The 19,014-nt window shown below is 45.2% G+C and overlaps 1 protein-coding gene across 6 annotated transcripts in view; it reads right to left on the bottom strand.

Annotated features, from left to right (window-relative positions):
- Nucleotides 1-18,754, bottom strand: part of LOC147462174 (uncharacterized) — a 95,079-nt gene extending 76,325 nt beyond the window's left edge. For 2 of the 6 annotated variants that reach the window (XM_086509583.1, XM_086509581.1), the window contains exons 1-2: nt 18,469-18,754; nt 18,149-18,258 (exon numbers count right to left, since the gene is read on the bottom strand). Coding sequence is in view for 3 of the 6 variants with exons in the window: in XM_086509584.1 (XP_086365710.1) it covers nt 18,469-18,519 (51 nt within the window). In the remaining 3 variants the exon portion in view is untranslated. The remainder of the gene's footprint in view (nt 1-18,148; nt 18,259-18,468) is intronic. The other 4 variants (XM_086509584.1, XM_086509586.1, XM_086509585.1 and 1 more) reach the window with 3 other exon arrangements.
- Between the last annotated feature and the right edge of the window lie 260 nt (nt 18,755-19,014).

Below are 19,014 nucleotides of genomic sequence, written 5' to 3'. Positions count from 1 at the left end.
GGGTATGGCATCACCTTGAATTTAAATTGCATTACTGGAAATAATCTACTTGGCCACTACATGTGCGTCTCAGAATTGTTCAATGTATTCTTGTGGCATATGTGCAGTTTTATCTGCCTCTCTTATCCTGGCCACAACAAAGATTGAATAGTCTCATGTCATGTATCATGGAGCATTTTGGCCCACCTCCTCTCATCGTAAAGGCCTTAGGCTTCTTTCTATGAATAAACTATGCACTCCTAAGCGCCTTGGAGGATTGAACATTTTGGATTTGCAAAAACGTGTCTATGCTATGAAAACCATGTTGTTACCCGTTCTGGTTGCCCAGCAGCAACCTTGGACTCAAATGCTTTCTTATCTATGCGCCAATATTGTTACACTTGCTTTTGGTAATTAGCATACATCATATTGGGAGGTCATATTTGAAAAGCTTGAAGGCCGTATTCCAGGTTGGCTCCTTTGCTCCTCCCTTATTGTTGATCGTAAGGCTGTTACAGTGCATTTATCATGGCATGGTCGTCAATTCCCTCCTGTGAATTATTTGAGATTGGAGAGTATTCATTGGAGTAAGGTCTTCTCAGCCACTCTGACTCGGTGCTCTTCTTGTCGGGCGTACTTCCTCTCTCAAAAAGGACTATGGCAGGTTGATCAGGTGGTTGATATTGATGGGCATGTTCTATCTTTTCGTGATGCGGCTCAGCGCTTCACATTGAGTCCTCATTATCGTCATGTTTGGCGAGAGATTCAGTCCATGCTTGCGGACTTTGCCCCAATACCTCCGTGCGTCATGGATTCTCCTTTGCTGGATTGGTGCCTCTCCAGTGTCCACCACTCGTTGTGCTCACTTGTCTGCTGGCCGTGTTTATGCCTTCTTACAAGCTGATGCTTGGATAGTGCAGCATGGCAACCAGTTATGGTCTATTCATGACTCCAAATTGTGGTGGAAACGCACTGTCTCCTATATGGAAGAATCATTTGCCTCTTAAAGAGCGCATTTTCCTATGGCAACGTGGGGTGGGTGCTCTTCCAGTTGGTCGCTTCCTACAGACGAGTACTCTTCATGTTCCTGATGTGGTGTTGTTGAGGAATCAGTGTCGCACGTGCTGTGGCAGTGTAGACACTCTTGTCTTTTCTATCGCAGGCTCTCTTCTGCCCTTCATCTTCGTTTTTGTCACAAACTGATGATGTTGCAGCCTGATGACATGGCGGTGACTGTACAGACAGGCTGACGCAACTATACGGACGCCACAGATCGTGTTGACTACTGATGTGGCGGCGTACGGACTGCTTATGTGGCAGTGACTGTACAAACAGGCTGACGCAACAGCTGTACGGACGTCGCAGATCGTGCTGATTGCTAACGTGGCAACGTATGGACTGCTGACGTGGCATTGTACGGACCCCCGCCTTTTGCATTGACATGCTGACATGGCACTGTATTGATTTCCGCAATTGGCACTAACTACTTTTTGTTGACTGATTTAAGCCCATAAGGCTTTTGGGCCGAGTTGCCTTTGATTTTAATGCTTTTGGGGCTCTGCTTTTGGCATCCCTTGTAAATCTTTATAAGTGACCCTAGGGGCTCAATCTGCAGAGCATCTGGACACAGAGTCTGAGAGCGAGCACCCGCGGGGCAATTGTACCGAAAGGGGCGCCAATCTTTGGGGCCAATATCTCTTGGCAAGGAACTACGCCGGGCCGTGTCGACTCTCTTTTGATCTTTGAATTATTTTGAAGTGAATCTCTGCTATGTCGCGGTAGAATCTTGACTTGGGGTGTCCAAGTTTGTTACAATGGTGTCAAACCACGGCCGATTTCTCTTCTACCGGGAAATCCGATCCCTTTTCTCGCGACACTTATGGATTTCGAAAAGAATCAGTCTACTTCTTCTACAACCGTTGAGGCAAGAGGAGACCACCCAAAAGATTTAAACGAATTAACAGAAGATGAGTACGGGCCACCCCAGCCTACACAATATGAACGTCAAGAGATGCAACATGGACAGCAGGTTGACGAGTGCACAAAGCAGATGATTCAGTCTGCGAAAAATCCTCAGTTTGCAAAATTTGTCTCGGCAATCCATCACTGAAGTGCACACTCAGTGGCAAAAATCCACCAAACCACCGATCAAACCGGCAATCAAGAAACAAAACAAGAACTTCAAGAGGTGGTTCAGACTCAGATCAGTCAGCTTTTGGACACGAAAAATAAATAGAAAAAGCAATTGAAGATAACCAAGAAGGGGACTAACTACACTGGTTACTTGAGCTGTCAATCTTCTTTTGCATCTGCAAGAAAGCAAAAGAAGCGTGTGCGTTTTGAAGGAGCTCTTCTTCTTCCTCTTCTTCTGACAGTTCTTCTAGCTCTTCCGACTCGAGAGAGGAGGACAGAAAAGGCAAAAAGCAAAGCAAAAAGCAAAGCTTCGAAAAGAGCAAGAAAGAAGCAAAGAAACTCAGATTCCAACCAGTTTTTGATAGCTCCTCAAACAGTTCAGACACCGATGACCACATGTTTTATGCGAAGAAGAAGCACTTCTAGAGAGCCAACCAATATGACTTCCTCGAAGACGAGCAAGATGTAACAAACTTGGACACCCCAAGTCAAGATTCTACCGCGACACAACAGAGAATCACTTCAAAACAATTCACAATTCACAATTAGGTCGACACGGCCCGGCGTAGTTCCGTGCCTAGAGATATTGGCCCCAAAGTCGGGCGCCCCTTTCGGTATTTCTTTTTGTATTAATCTATGTTCAAAGTACAAAAGAGTGGGTAGGTGCTCACACTCGGACTCTGCGTCCAAATGCTCTGAGAAGTAAGGCCTAGCCCACTTATTTATTGGCACAAGGGATGCCCAAAAGCATTAACCTTTTTTTTTCGAGAAAAAGATCCTTCTATTAGTTAATGAAACTGCCCGTAGGGCTACCACCACCTCTTCAAGAGAGGGCTACAACAACCATGATGGGGAGACTCCCAATGAAAAAACAGCATATGTATAGTGAGGCTAAATCAACAGATGGGAGGAGGGAAAAGCCACACAGGTGGTCGGTAGTGCCATCGAAGTACACCCTAGACCATGGTGTAGAAAGGCCCAGGATGCCAGAGTCGAAGGAAAGCCTCTCTGCGCTCCCGGAGCTGCCCTGTAGTCTCTCGAGCTGTCCTCTGAGAGTGTGGATCAGCTCTAGCCAAAGGTCGCGAACAGTCTCTGCTGGTGGCACAGGGCGAGCCTCAAAGATGCGGAAGCAACGGGCCAGCAAGATGAACCAGAGTGTCAGGCCACTGATGAGCTCCCAACACTCCTCTCTCTCACTGCACCACTCCTGTGGAGTAAGCTCTGTGGCAGGCTGGAGTGTAGGTCGCCCCCCCTGCATCACTATCATCCTGCTGGTGGTGGAAGATAGCTCAAACTGAAGTGCCGAGCCGTGGAGAGAGCAGGCATCAGCCGAAGAACACGAAGCCACACCTGTTGTGCCAAAGGACAACCCCCAAAGACAGTGACGTTGACTCTCCACAAGATGGTCACAAGCTGCACATGCGGCCGAGAGACCACTATGCACTAGCCAGCTTCCAACTGTTGTAGCTCTGTGTGCGACCAGCCACTGAAACAAGGTGACTCGCCTCGGCTGTCTGGAGTACCACAACCTCTCCCAAAAGGCAGCCAAGAACTCAGCTGTGAGACCCTCCTCCTGCCAATGAGGTGTTGCAACAGGGGGGGGGGGCTCTCTCTGTGCTGCTAGTATGTGACGTCCCAGTCGAACAGTGTACTGAGAGAACGGGACACCTGGGTGTCTGCAGAAGAGAAAGGGTCCCTCCAAAGCCACTCTCCAGGATCCCATTGTACTCGTGTCAGTGGACAGCACTCCCAAGCCCACAGTCTCCAGTGTCCAGTCTCAAGAGCTGTTGAGTCAGGATCAATGACACAAGTCCTCCCACAGATGCCCACCACTTGGATCCTCTGAAAACAGCACTCTGCCACCTACGGGGCCTCTACTGCAACTCGCTATAAGCGTCCCTCACCCTGTAACTCGAAAAAAAAGGGTCTGAAAAGCTTTCAACTCAAAAGTTATCATCCCAAACGCTACCATCAAAAATGCCAGCGTAATTTGCGTAGATCCATACGCTGCCACGTTAGCATGTCAGAGCGTCTTACGCCGCAAAATCCGGAAATCTGTACAATGACCACATCAGCCTGCCAGCACATTATGCGGGGGTCCGTATTGCTGCCACGTGTCAGTGTGTCCGGGGTCTACTGCCATGTCACCAGTTTGTGACATACCCCCCTCTTGAAAGAATTTTTAATCATCCTTGATTATGCCTGAAAAAACAGACAGAGGCCATAAATTGTCTTAGTAGACACTGACTGTTAATACCAACGCACTAGGCACAACACATCTAGCACATGTACCAATCGACAGTCACATCACTTGACATCACAGGACATCACATGACAAATCACATTCAAAATCATTCCAAATCTCAGACCATGATTAATCGGCGATGTATTTAGCAATCGCATCTAGATCCAGTCGTGACCTTACAGATGCCCGATTAGCTAATCCATATTGCAATCATGTCTATAGAGATTTATGAGACCAAAATGCTGCAGTCATTTCGTCTATCAGTTCCTGCACTCAAACAAGTCAAGTACAAATCAATCAATATCATATTCATATTCGGGAAGTCCAGTTCATAAAGTCATACAGCAGAATACTGTCAACTCAGCAGTATCCCTGAAACCCAAAGGGACATCAATGACTCTATACCAAAAATCGGGGCAATCTGTTGACAAAGGAGCGGAGTGACTCCCCTCTTGTGCAAACCCACTGCACTAGATTCGCCATGTTGAAGTCGGGGTTCTATCGGAGTAGACTATGCTAAACCGAACGCTTCAAGGTAAGTTCCACAATCTAAGGAGTATCTGCTAGGTCCTCCTCCATCCACTTCGCATCCAATGCAGGATAGTTCTTGAATTTAACCAAGAACCACGTAATCACTTTACCTTTAATCTTTCTATCTTTATGTGCCAATATCTGTTCTGGAACGAGTATCTCCTCGCTTTCCTCCACTTCGGGTTGCTCATCTGGCTCTCCATCATCGGGCACATCGCCTTTAAAAGGCTTCAAGAGACTCACATGAAAAGCATTGTGAATTCTCCAAGTATCGGGCAGCTTCAGTCTAAAGGAGAAATCATTAATCTTTTCTTTTATCTGGAAAGGTCCATAGTATCTCATGCTAAGTTTTGGAAAATACCGCTCCTTTCCCTTTTTCTTTCTCAAGCGTGCCTTCTCAAAACGTAAGAGCACCCAATCGCCTTCCTTTAATTTCGAATCGCGACGGTGTCGACCTGCTGCCTTCTTGTGTCTTTCTTGAGATTTCGCTAAAGCCTCCCGAACCTTGGCAAAAGCAGTGTCCAAATCCCTTGTGTACTGGTCGTGGCCTGAAACAAGTTTTGTGCTTCAGGTTAGGGTTTTGGGTTCAAAGGAACGAAACTCGTGACCTGAAACAAGTTTTGCGTTTGAGCCATTTGGCCGAAATGTGCAAAACGTTTCAGGGTTTCAGAGCGGCAAAACACATTTTTATGTCACTACATGGTCGAATGACATGATATTGTTGATGTTGAGTTGTGCAAATCTAATAATGTGGCACCTCTTAACGTGGCAATGATCTGCTGACGTGGATCTGTATGGCATGCTTGTATGGCAGTCCCACATGTGCTTTTTGCTGGAATTACCCCATGGAATTCTTTTAGGCCAAACTGTCATCAGTTGTAATAGCACTTGCTTTTAGAGTTGCTTTTGGCCAACTAGGAGCTATAAGTAAGTGGTATGGGCACCAATTGTAAGCAGTTTATGTGAGGGGCCCCACATAGCGATTGAGCATACAAAATGGAGGTGACTGCTCCATGAACAGAGCCCTCTTGTACTCTTTGGAGTAGTCAATAAAGAAATAGCACTAAGGGTGCCCGACTTGAGGGCCAATGCTTTGGAGAGGGAACTCCGCAAAGTCTTGACTAAAGTATTATTTTTAGTCCTATTTTGTTGTTTCTCGTTCACTCCAATGTCATTGTAGTGTTTCTACCATAGCTTCCAGGCTTGATAGATGGATCACGAGGTTAGCTTCGCTAGAAAAAGCATCAACTAACACATCATCCTTGTGAACAATCACATCTTCTTCCTGCAACTCATCATGCTTGTGAGAAATCACATCTTGGTCATGCAAAGCATCATGCTCGTGAGAAATCACATCTTGATCATGCAAATCATCAAGCTTATCATTATCATTCAAATCATCATCATGCTTGTAATAATCATGCAAATCCTGTGTGTCATGCTTTGGAGAAGAAAGACTGAGAAAGTCTCCTTCTCATGCATCCATTGAATCTTGTCCTGCATATTAGCAATGAGAGATGGAGAATGAACAATGTCCTCTCCATGAATGACAATGGGAGAATCACTTTTTGCATTGAGAGTGAAAGTATTAGCCTCCCAATCAATGAGAGGATTTGCATCACGAAACCATCGAATGCCTAAAATCATATCACATCCTGAGAGAGGAGAAACAACAAATCTTCTAGTGAAGGCAGCTTTTTGAATTGCAAACAACACATCAAGGCACTCCTCCGTGATGAGAGCGTCCATACCGGGAAGAAAGCCAGAGACCTCGATAGGAGATCTCTGACTAACTTCTAGGCGGACTCTCTCAACAAGAGAGGGACTGATCACATCATGTATACTACCTGGGTCAAACAATATGACAAAACGCTACCCCGTCATACGACCATAACATTTAATGAGAGAATCATCAATGGCAGGGTCATGAGAAACTTGGGACACACTCGCATTATCATTAATTGCATTGACAGAGGAAGTGGGTTCTGTGGATTCTTTAGATTCATTCGATTCAAGCTTAGGACATGTTCTTTTTATGTGACCCTTAATGTGACAATGAAAACAACAACCTTCCTTAGAATAAGTGCTTTGCTCTTCCGACGTGATGTATCCTCCTACAATTCCTTGTGCTACCTTTTCAGCTGGAGTAAGCTTAGGTTTAGCAATTGTGTTAGCCTTACCCTTAGATTCATTGGAAGAATTCTTTTCTGAGAGACTGTTGGAAGATTGGTTAGAAGAGTTACCATTCTACCGTTCTGAGGGTTCTGAGAAGTCTGCGAGGTACTTGTGGAAGTCTTGTTCTCCTTAGGCTTTCCCTTGTTGTGTTTCATCTCCTGTGCGAGAGCAATCGCTACCGCCTTGTTGAGATCCGCAGGGTCAAAGACTTCTACATCAAACTTGACGTATTCGTCTAACCCAAAGAGGAAAGCCTCCTTGCGCTCATCATCCGATTTGCGTAATTGAGTGCCGAGCTGCAAAACACGGTTAGAAAAAGACATGACTGGCATACCATGTTGCTTGAGATTGCGCCAATCTTCCTTCAATCGTGCGAGGTACTGAGGTTGCATAAACCGCGCCTTGAGCTTGTCTTGGAAATCAGTCCAATTGAAGGAAAGGTGCGTTAGTTCGTCGCCTTCCTCTAGGTGCGCGGCTAGCTGTGCCTCTTGCCATGCGTGGTACCAATTGATGGCATCGCCGGCAAGGTACATAGCTGCCGTCAAAACTTTGTTATTTCCTGTCTTCTTAGTTGTCGCAAAATAAGCATTAAATTGATGCAACCGAGAATGAATAACCGTAGCATCCATCTTACCATCATACTTACTGAAAGTCAACTTCTCTGTGACTGGGTTGTTGGAATTCGAATCGTGGCTTGCGCCACTTGAGGAGCTCCCACGATCTTTGGGTGGTTCGGATTTTGAGGCAAGTACTTGTCGAATCAATTCTTGAGTGCGTAGGTCTCGTTGAGCCTCACGCTCGATCTCCAAGGCCACTCTTTGAGCTTCACGCTCGGCCTCCCAGGCCACTCTTTGAGCTGCACTCTCGGCCTCCAAGGCCGCGCTTCGTGCTGCCGCTCCCTCCTTTCTTTGTTCTTTTCTTTCTTTTCGTTCGTCGCACTCGTGTTCTAAAGCAAGGCGATTTGCTTCTTGTTTGGCCATCATGTCCATCATCTGCTTGACCATTGCCTCCATAGGGTTTGGTACACTTGGTGGCGTAGATGGCGAAGGGGGAGGGTCGAAAAAATCTCTTGGTGGGGAAAATTCTTCGTCGCCTCTCTCATCCTCATCACCTGTATGCGAAGTATCCATTCCGCTTCGGGTGACGACCATGCACTATGATCTTTGGTTCTTAAGTCCACGAGGAACTTGGGTTCTTGAGGTTCTTGAGGTTCTTGAGGTTCTTGAGGTTTTCTTTCGCTTGCAAACCGTGTTTGAGAAGGATCTTCTCTTCACCCGAGTTCTACTCCTTTCCGCGGGCGCACCCCCTTGGCGGCCTTGCGCTCACACCAAGGTTGCTTTTTCCCACCTCACGTCGATTGGCCGGCCGCTAAGTGCACGGTCCGCTCTCAATGAGTGAAAAGAGACACAAGGGAAGGCTGGACAAGCCCTTCTTTCCTGGGATTCCTGTCACTCTTCAAAAACACGATTAGGAATCGACCCGCCCAAGCGAACTTGGGTTCGTGAGACTGCAACAAGCAAAAAAATTCTTGTGATTCTTGTGGTTCTTTCCTTGAGTGATACAGAACACTGTCAAAGCTCTGATACCAATGTAAGGTGCAGCAGAATGATTGTTTGCGCGTTGCTCAAGATGAGTGCTCCGAATTGTGCTCAAGGTTCCTTTTGTTCTTATGGAAGGGAGAGCCTTCCGTTCTTAATGAGAGAATGCTATAATCACAAACAAAGTGAATGGACACTGTGCGTGCAAGTGTATGAGACTGAGAGATAGAGAGAAAAGAGAGCTATGACACCAGAGACGACGTAAAACCCTCCTCCGAAGGCCCCACTCGTCGGCGAGAGTGGTCTACTTATGAATGCACAATCTGGTACAATGGTGTTGCACGTGAATGATGCAAGTCTAGGCTATGTTGACGACTACGACGGTGATGACGAAGTCGACCTCACGGCTGAAATCTGCAATCTTTCTACTGCTGTCCAAAGACGCTATGGGCTGAAATCTGCGACTGAGTCAAAAACGCTGATTCGGGGGCTCTTTTCTATGGGTCTTTGACGCTGAAAATCTGCAGGTTTAGGGCTGAAAACTGAGGTTCTTCATGGGCTAAATCTGCTACCTTTAGGGCTGAATCTGAAGGTCTTTATCGCTTGAAATCTGCAATCGTTGGACCTCCTCAAAACGCTAGGGCTGTATGTCTGCTACTGACCAAAAATCGTCTTCTGCCCACTGGACGGTATCTGATCTTACGACCAGACGCTAGATAATGGTGCATCTTCAAAAACGCTGGGCATAGGAAAAACGCCAGGCATAAGAGAGCCTTGCGGTTACGATCTGATGCAAAACGCCAAGAGCTAGGGCTTGCTAGCGATGTAGAAAAACACTAGGTGAGGAAAGGGGCTATGGCGATGGTTCTTGCTTGGAGGGAATCCACCAAGGGTCTTGTGAGAAGTTGCCTGCTGAGCTTGGCTCCTGTTGCCTCTTCTGCCATTTGGTTTGCTTATATATTTTCTTACCCAAATTGCCCTACCTACTTTTGTTGGAATGTCACTTAAATTAATAAGTGAAAAATGTCAAAAATAGGGAAAATAGGCTAAATGCACTCGAAAATTCCCCTGATTGATTCTGATGGATTCTGATGGGAATGCTTATGATCATGTTGTGGGCAACTAGAGGATATGCATCTACACTAAGTGATTGGGCATGCACGGTCTACGAATAGACTCACAAAAGTGCCAGATCACTTCTAATCTAGACTGACTCGACTGACTGAACCCTGATCATGGTGTAGCTTATCCACGGACACAGGGCTGGAGGTGTCACGTGACACCACGTGACCTCTCTTCATAGGCGTCATCATTGTAAACTTTATTCTAAGTGTGTCAAGATCTCCCGATAATTTGTCATAATGTGCAATCGGAATATGTCCCAAGTGCCTACCGAGTACATTTCAAGAAGATAAATGAACGGATCATAGCATTCAACCAATCCGACTAGCATTGATACCGCTCGAGCTGCTCCAACTCCTTACAAGTGAATTTACCGTCCTTGGGAGTCTATGGCCGATCAATCATGTCAATGACCATCAAGCTCATATGTCAGGTGCAGCGGAAGTGTTTAAGGGTTCATCTCGGATCTAGTACTCTGCACAAAAACACAAGGGGCACTTTACTTCACTTGAAAGAACTAAATTGAACTGAAAGAAAGAGAGGACACGAGAGAGAGAGAGAGAGAGAGAGAGAGAGAGATGACACCGAAGGTCGGGTCCCAAACCCTCAAGGGCCCCCTTGCTCTGTTGTCAGAGCGAGTACTTTCTTTATTCTTGCACAATGCTGGTACAATGATGCTAAATGATGAGGTGCTGATGCTAATGGGTACTGATGCTACTGATGTTGGGTACTACTAGGCATTGATGGGTACTAAGGTACTGAGAGGTTCCATGTCGACGACGAGATACTGTTGGGTCTACATCGACGACGATGATGTCGACGACGAGGTACTGATGGGTCTATGCCGATGACAATGATGTCGACAACGATTGATGGGTCTATGTCGATGACAATGATGTCAACGACGAGGTACTGATGGGTCTATGTCAATGACGGTGATGTGGACGACAAGGTTCTTGATGGGTCTATGTCAACGACGATGATGTCGACGACGAGGTGCTATGGATCCTTATGCCGAGCCAAGGCACAAGGGATACTAGGTGTTGGGATACTGTGTCGACGACGATGATGACGACGACGACAGGTCTATGACTAAATGCTGAAAATTGTTTCGTTGACTTAGCGCGATGGAACGACAGATTGCGACGAGGGAAGGGCTGGGGTGCTACGGCGGGAAGCCGGGAAAGGCAAAAACGCTGGCTGTCTTGGCTGAAAACCCTGATCATCAAGGCTGAAAACGATGATGGAGAAGAAGGCTGAAAACGTTGATGGAGTTGGCCTGCGATCCCCAAGTTTGCACGTTCCTCTATTGCTATTACCTCCTCTGTCTTCCACTAGTGCCCAAGGGATTTCTTTTATGGGTCCTTTAGCCATTTGCCCTACCTACATCCCAGCAAGGGTACGTGAAAAGGCACTTATTAATAAAATGGCTTAAGAGGCAGTTCACACGCGGTAAAATGCCTATATGTTGAAATGTTGTCATGTGCAAGAGAAGGTATGGAAGTGTAAGATGGAAAGGGTATGCAAGGGTAAATGAAAAGTCACTTATTAATAAAATGACTTAAGAGGCGGTTCACACGCGGTAAAATGCCTATATGCTGAAATGTTGTCATGTGCAAGAGAGGGTGTGCTAGACTGTAGCAGAACATGTCCACGTAATGTCACAAGCCGGGCACCACGTGCCAATAGAAAAGAACAGACTGAACAAACTTTTAGCACTTGAATAACAACTGAACTGAAACAGAGAGACGACAGGCGACACGGAGTGGCGGAATTCCACCCCAGAGATTATTGGCCCCAAACCTTGGCGTCCCTTTCGGTATTTCTTTATATTGCATCAACACAGTACAAGCCAGAACTCTAGACTCTACACCTTCTCCAGGAAGCATGCTAAAGAATGAGCCCTAACCTCATATTTAAAGGCCCTTGGCCTAAAAAGCAGTTTACAATAAAAAGCCTTCAAACTTAAAAGCATCTGGTCCAAAAAGCAAAGCCAAAAAGCTGCTAGCGTAAATCACAAAAATCCGTACAACTGCCACGTCATCAGTCAACGCAAAACGCGGAAATCCGTACAGCCTACCACGTCATCATGTCAGTGCAATTTTCGGAATCTGCCACGTCATCTGTTTTGCGTGTGTGCAGGTCCTACTTTATTTGAATCCTTTATGTCACTTGGGGCCCCGTCCATAAGTTGGGAAGACTTCTTCTATTACTTGTTCTTCTTAGGGTTTAGGCCGAGGAGTGCAATTTTCGGAAATCTGCCACGTCATCTGTTTTTGCGTGTGTGCAGGTCCTGCTTTATTTGAATCCTTTATGTCACTTGGGGCCCCATCGGACGGGGCCCCCATAAGTTGGGAGGACTTCTTCTGTTACTTGTTCTTCTTAGGGTTTAGGCCCCTCGGCCGGCATCTGTAAGTTGGCTCCATTCTTTAGGCTTTGACATGTCAGCAGTTTGTTACATCTCCCCTTCTTGAAAAAGAGTAATCGTCCGCGATTACACCATATTTGCAAAACAACTCAAGTTAGCTCAAAAATTTCAGAGGGACATTCCGAGGGACAATCAGTTTGCTTTTTTTATTAAGGAGTTAGCTTCTCCTTTCGGCTGTTTTGATCAAGGAGTTAGCTTCTCCTTTCTGCTCTTTTGATCAAGGAGTTAGCTTCTCCTTTCATCCAGATCGGAACTCTTGATATTCCGACGTAGTAAAATTAGCCATCACACCCAGACCGTACTGATCTTCCACGAGTGTCTTGATGCACTAAAATTACATACCCAGGCAATCTCATCCAATTAGGAATATTCAGTAGTTGGCACATCACAATGCAACACAAATGCTCACATATGCATGTTACAAGACATAGAAACATAAAGTTGCCGATGAACAATCCTCCCACATAACCTAATAAGGTCCGGGCCGGGAGATATTCAACGACTCCCTCATCATCCTCCCACATAACCTAAAAAGGTCCGGGCCGGGAGATATAGAGGCCTTTTACAACCAAACGCCCCCCAGACCGCAGCCTGCGTCGTTTGGAGGTGCTGAGAGTAACCACTGCTCAGACTTCTTAATACTCCTCCCGCATAACCATCCAAGTCCGGGCCAGGAGTCACAACAACAATACTCCCCCGTAAATAACCACAAGGGTCCGAGCCATGAGTAAAAAAAAAAAGTACTTATCAATCATTCAATACTCCCCCCGCAAATAACCACAAGGGTCCGGGCCATGAGTATGAACAAGCATTCTTAAACATAATTTCTCACTACTCCACCCGGGAGTAAAATCACCAATCATTGAAACCAATATTAAAACCAGAGTCAAACATTTCAAATCGACACCAAGGCAGGTTCAAAACAGATACCATCCATTTCAAACAAATCCCAAACGGGATCACCAAAAAAGTTCTCAAACAAATTTCAAACTTAAAAGCAATCATGACATCAATCGAGCTCGAAAAGTCGACCGACTTTCCATCCTAGAACCTGCACCAAAAATTAGGGTTAGGTTCATTCCGTAAGGTCGTAGCCGAGCACAACATGGTCCATCAGCTCTTGGACAAACAGTGTTTCCTTGGCGGCGATGGTAGTCCCAAGATAGCAATCGCACTGGACCTCCAAGGTCATCTGCTCTACGGAGAGATGTCGAGAAATTTCACGTTATAATCTGCTAGGGTTTCCATGGCAAGCATTTCAAGATATCCCACTCTACCAGAAACCATATAACTTCACGCAAATTTTTTTTTCTTGAAAGCTTGCCAAGTACTTGGAGTATGCTGCTTGGTAGCTATCAACATCTGCATGGTACTGTCTCTGAGAAAAACAGCAGCTTGAAACAAATCTTGGATCCTTCTCTTGCAAGTGATCTTAATGGCTTATGCCCTGTAAGACATGAGCGGTGGAGACGGGAGCACGCCCGATGCGCGATGAAGTATGCGCGATGAAGTAAGGGTGGAAGTGGCTAATAAGTCCGGGTTGGAGGGGGAAGATACCTCACATAAAATTCCAATAGCTTTGTCTGCTCTTTTGTAGGACCGGTATTCTTTCAGAAAAGCACATGCCCGATGCTCTGATACCACTGTCACAAGACAGGCACCACGTGGCAATAGAAAAGAACAGACTGAATAGACTTTTAGCACTTCAATAACAATTGAACTGAAAGAGAGAGACGACAGGCGACATGGAGTGGCGGAATTCCACCCCAGAGAGTAATGGCCCCAAACCTTGGCGCCCCTTTCGGTATTTCTTTATATTGCATCAACACAGTACAAGCTGGAACTCCAGACTCTACACCTTCTCCAGGAAGCATGCCAGAGGATGAGCCCTAGCCTCATATTTAAAGGCCCTTGGCCTAAAAAGCAGTTTAAAGTAAAAAGCCTTCAAACTTAAAAGCATCTGGTCCAAAACCAAAGCCAAAAAGCTGTCAGCATAAATCACGGAAATCTGTACAGTTGCCACGTCACCAGCCAGCGCAAAACGCGGAAATCCGTACATCTTGCCACGTCATCATGCCAGCGCAATTTCAGAAATTTGCCACGTTATTTGTTTTTGCATGTGCAGGTCCTGCTTTATTTTAATCCTTTATGTCACTTGGGGCCCCATCAGACGAGGTCCCCATAAGTTGGGAGGACTTCTTCTATTACTTGTTCTTCTTAGGGTTTAGACCCCTCGGCCGGCATCTGTAAGTTGGCTCCATTCTTTAGGCTTTGACGTCAATAGTTTGTTACACGTAACGCAAGTGAAATGTGCACGTGGCATCATAAGTCTCCAATACTGCCTCCATAAGCACTTTCCATGACCGGCCTGGACATGCACGTCCTACTAGTGGCTCACAAAGGTGCCAGGCTCAATCCTAAGCTAATGACTCATGCTAGACTGTCGCAGAACATGTCCACGTAACGCAAGTGAAATGTGCACGTGACATCAAAAGTCTCCAATACTGCCTCCATGAGCACTTTCCAATCCTAGTAGTTGGAGACATCAAGCTTCAAAACACTAGTAGCACCAGAATCTTCCTGTCAAGTAACTCTTGCAACTCCGTGTCATAAGTAGACCTCTTCTAGTGCTTTAAGGAGTCATCCAATGGATCAAGAATAGTGTCAGCTCCATAAGACTCTCTCCAACTTCCTTCTTTGGTGCCATGGTCGAGCGGGGCTCAAGGCTGCAAGCAACATCCCATGAAAAGGTCTTCGAAGTCCTCAGCAAAGAGGAGATAGAGTGGGCTCAAGTACATCCAAAGTCAGGCCCCTCTGGCACTCCAAGATCTCCTACTGGCTGGCTGAAACTCAGCAAAGGTACCAGAGCACAAACTCTAGCACACAAAACCCCCTCTTGCTTTCGAAATGCAGCCACAACTTGTTCAGCTCCAAAAACGTGGCAGCAATCCTTTGTCAGCTACCAGCTTAAAAACATAGGTTCTCAAGGGTTCTTCACAACAAAATCGAAGTAAAGCTCCCCCTCTAGATGCAAAAACTTGAAATAGAGAGAGGTCTCCATGACAAAAATGCAGGCACAAGTCGCCCTCCTATTGCTGGTTTAAAACAGCAGCCCAATCAAGCACCTCTTTGCACTTCCGATTGCAAGTCGAGCATTGTCCAGCCGTAGCTCTAATACCATGTCAAAGTGCAGCAGAAGGAATGGCAAGACGGGAGCACATGAGAGAGAGAGAGAGAGAGAGAGAGAGAGAGAGAGAGAGAGAGAGAGAGAGAGACGTATACGCAAGGAGGGGTGAAAATGAAATGTGAAGGGTCATTGACCCCAAAACTGGAGACCCCGTACAATGACTCAATAACTGACCCATCCGAACAACCAATGGGCACCATTCAAGACTAGTAAACAAGGGAAAAGCCTCACAAGACCGGGCATAGCCACAAAGAAGCCCTCTCTCCCTAGATCTAGGTGAAAAACCAAGGAGATGACCCTCAAACCTTTAAGAGGGGGAAAAGGGGGAGGGGAGATCATTAAGGGTCACCACCCATGAAAAAAGGCTGCCCACTTACTTCCACTTGCACACAAACAAAGTGCCACAAAATGATGACGTGGCATAGCTGCCCGGACACGCACACAACAGGATGATGACGTGACAAAACAGTACGGACTGTCTGCAAAGTGCGCTCACAGGTTGATGATGTAGCAGATTCCGTAAACTGGCAAATTGTACGGAATTCCGTAATTTGCGCTGATGCTTTTTAGAGGCAGCTTTTTGACCAGTTGCTTTTTGGACTCGTTGTTTTTGAGTTTCACTGCTTTTGGGGGCTCTGCTTTTGGCATCCCTTTGTAAGAATAAAAGAAGCCCAAGGGCCTCACTTCTCAGGGTATCTGGACGCAGAGTTTGAGAGCCGAGGGCCCGCGGGAGTTGTACTTTGCTCATTCGTTAATATAAAAGAAATACCGAAAGGGGCGCCAGTCTTTGGGGCCAATACCCCTGGGCACGGAACTACGCCGGGCCGTGTCGAACGAATTGAACTGTGATTTTAAAGTTGTGAAGTATTTTAAGTGATTCTCTCGTGTGTCGTGCCCGATTCCCGGCTTGGGGTGCCCAAGTCCCTAATGGGAAATATAGATAGACAAAGATAATTTGTAAGTTCGGTTGCATGCATGCTTACACATGCAAATGTTTTCTGAATATATACCCTCATAAGCTCAGAAATATCTAACCTCATAGCTACTAGAAGGGCTAAAACAATCGCAACAAACATACAATCAAGAAACATTCATATTAGGTTATATAAGTAAAGCAAAAAAGATAACCAAAATAAACTTACTTAAGTACATTAAAAAAAGCCGAAATTTAACGGTCATTCACATTAAGGACATGAGACAAAATTGCCAAGACTTAATTCCTATAAGTCCTAGCTGATACAGCAATAGAGACATGGTGCAAAAGCACAATGTCTTAATTTTTAAGTTGAGCTGTAAATTAAAATAAAAATCTACACTGTAAAGATCTGGGATGAAGCTTTACCCAACCAAAAGATAACCAAAATAAACTTACTTAAGTACATTAAAAAAAGCCGAAATTTAACGGTCATTCACATTAAGGACATGAGACAAAATTGCCAAGACTTAATTCCTATAAGTCCTAGCTGATACAGCAATAGAGACATGGTGCAAAAGCACAATGTCTTAATTTTTAAGTTGAGCTGTAAATTAAAATAAAAATCTACACTGTAAAGATCTGGGATGAAGCTTTACCGAACCATTCTAAGCGCGCAATCTTCAAAAGTTGACAACGTGCGACCATTTTTACCCATCGTCCAAACATGAGTGAAAGAGCATCACCATCATCATGCATGGGTTGGACACAAATTATGGCATTCCCACTCATGTAGTCATTGTCTGAGAGTAAGTGCAAGTTTGTAAAGAGTTCTAGTTTCTATCCCACTCCATCGACTCCGAGGTGATCGACAGACTCAGTCATGAGAAAGTCTAGCTCTTGCAAAGTAAAACAAGCATACAAAAAAAGTCAAATTGCAAATGAACAACACACTAAAAGCACACAGACAAACCCATTATGTTGTAGCGTGCCCAAATTAGCTCTAAAGTTGTGATCATCCGGTAACAATATAAGCATGAGTCTTGCTATGCCCACAAGCATTTTCAATGGCAAACAACAGGTGTAAAACTTGGTATCGAGGTAAGTTCCATCCAATAAATACACACACATGGGCATACATTCATGTGACAATGAGCACAACTTTCTAGGACAGCTCGAGATATATATATAGGGCATAGTAAAACCCTCAAGTGTGTGTGTGTGTGTGTGTGAGAGAGAGAGCTCGCGAGCATGCATGTGCTGAGGAGACTAAAAAAGATGATCAATTGGAACAACATGACCACCAATCATGTTTCACTACCAATCATGTTTCACTACTAGTGAAAAGTGATATGTATCAGTGTTTCACCAATGCCTGAAATACCAAATGAATTGATTGGGACTTCAATGACTAAAAAATTTTTGAAAACTATACTTGAGCATGTGATTTGTGATTATGTCTTAAAGATAGGCGCGTATCCCCACTTTACTATTTCTTTTGATGTTTTGCCCTAAGACATGGTGCTTCTATTTGCAATCATGCTGATTTGGGAATCATTACGTACATATTTATACATGCATACGTATACACGCATACATGCATTTTCATTGAAAAAAAAAAAAGAAGGGCTGCGAAACCAAGCTATGAAGAAAGGCTTCTTTAATACAACTAGATAAAAATAAAACAATAATTACTTACAAATGACTTTGATAAGCGGAAATAAAAGAGAGAAGCTTACTGGAATAAAAACTTGAGCAAAGCACAACAAAGAAAAGACAATGAAAAAACTTAAGTCTCACGTTTCAAACCCACACAACAGAGACATAGAGAAAAGGAGCATATTGATAAATCCTAACATATGCTATAGACTAAAATGAGATTCTATGACAGACAAACCTGTAATGAAGCTTAGATGTGTGGGGCTTTCTCAAGTTCGTATTGGGTGTCGCAAGGACATGCTTGTGTCTGGATTCTGTGTGATGTGTTTAGCTTGTCTGACAAGAGATCTCTTGCCCGCCAGCACCCAATATACGCAGTAAACATGTGTGCTCTCAGCAGAGAAAATTATGTGTGTATATAAAAAGATCATTTTCCTCAAGACAAGAAGAGCTCGCAGAAAAACATGCATTCACATTGCAAGCATATCTAAGAAGCGAGCCTAAAGGCACTGCTCAATGCAAAGAATTTTAGAAGAATGAGGTGAAGAAGATGCCTACCTCGATCAAAGTGCTGTGCCGCGGTTTTCTTGCAGGTTTTTCGTTGTCCATAGAGGCTCTCTCTCTCTCTCTCTCTCTCTCTCTCTCTCTCTCTCTCTCTCTGTGTGTGTGTGTGTGTGTGTGTGTGTGTGTGTGTGTGTGTGTGTGTGTCAAAGAATGTGTAGGCCACCGCGCGCGCTAACCATGCAGACGAAGCTGAGTAACGTCAGTGTGCTCAACAGTTGCAACTGGTAAACTCCTCTTTAGAGAGTGGTCACAGGACGCATAGTTATCAGTTATTTTTCGTGATAACTACGCCTCACACGAAGAGTTGCACAAGTGAAGGGCAATAGGCATTTAATTGGTGAAAGTCAGCTCCAGCTTTTGCGCCGTATTCTGCTCGCACCAACGTGGAATCCTAGCCACATGACTAAGTAGCATGTGGTCTTAAATGACCTCAACCGGTGGGATCTACGGATGGGGTTGGGTGGGGGGAATCTCGAAGACTGCGAACGATGAACAAAAAGTCAACTAGGGATCGCAAGCTGGAATTGAACCCGGGTGGTT

The sequence above is a fragment of the Adiantum capillus-veneris genome, chromosome 3, assembly GCF_014529385.1.
Source record: "Adiantum capillus-veneris isolate H3 chromosome 3, ASM1452938v2, whole genome shotgun sequence".
NCBI lineage: Eukaryota > Viridiplantae > Streptophyta > Polypodiopsida > Polypodiales > Pteridaceae > Adiantum > Adiantum capillus-veneris.
This window is presented reverse-complemented; position numbering and strand designations above follow the sequence as displayed.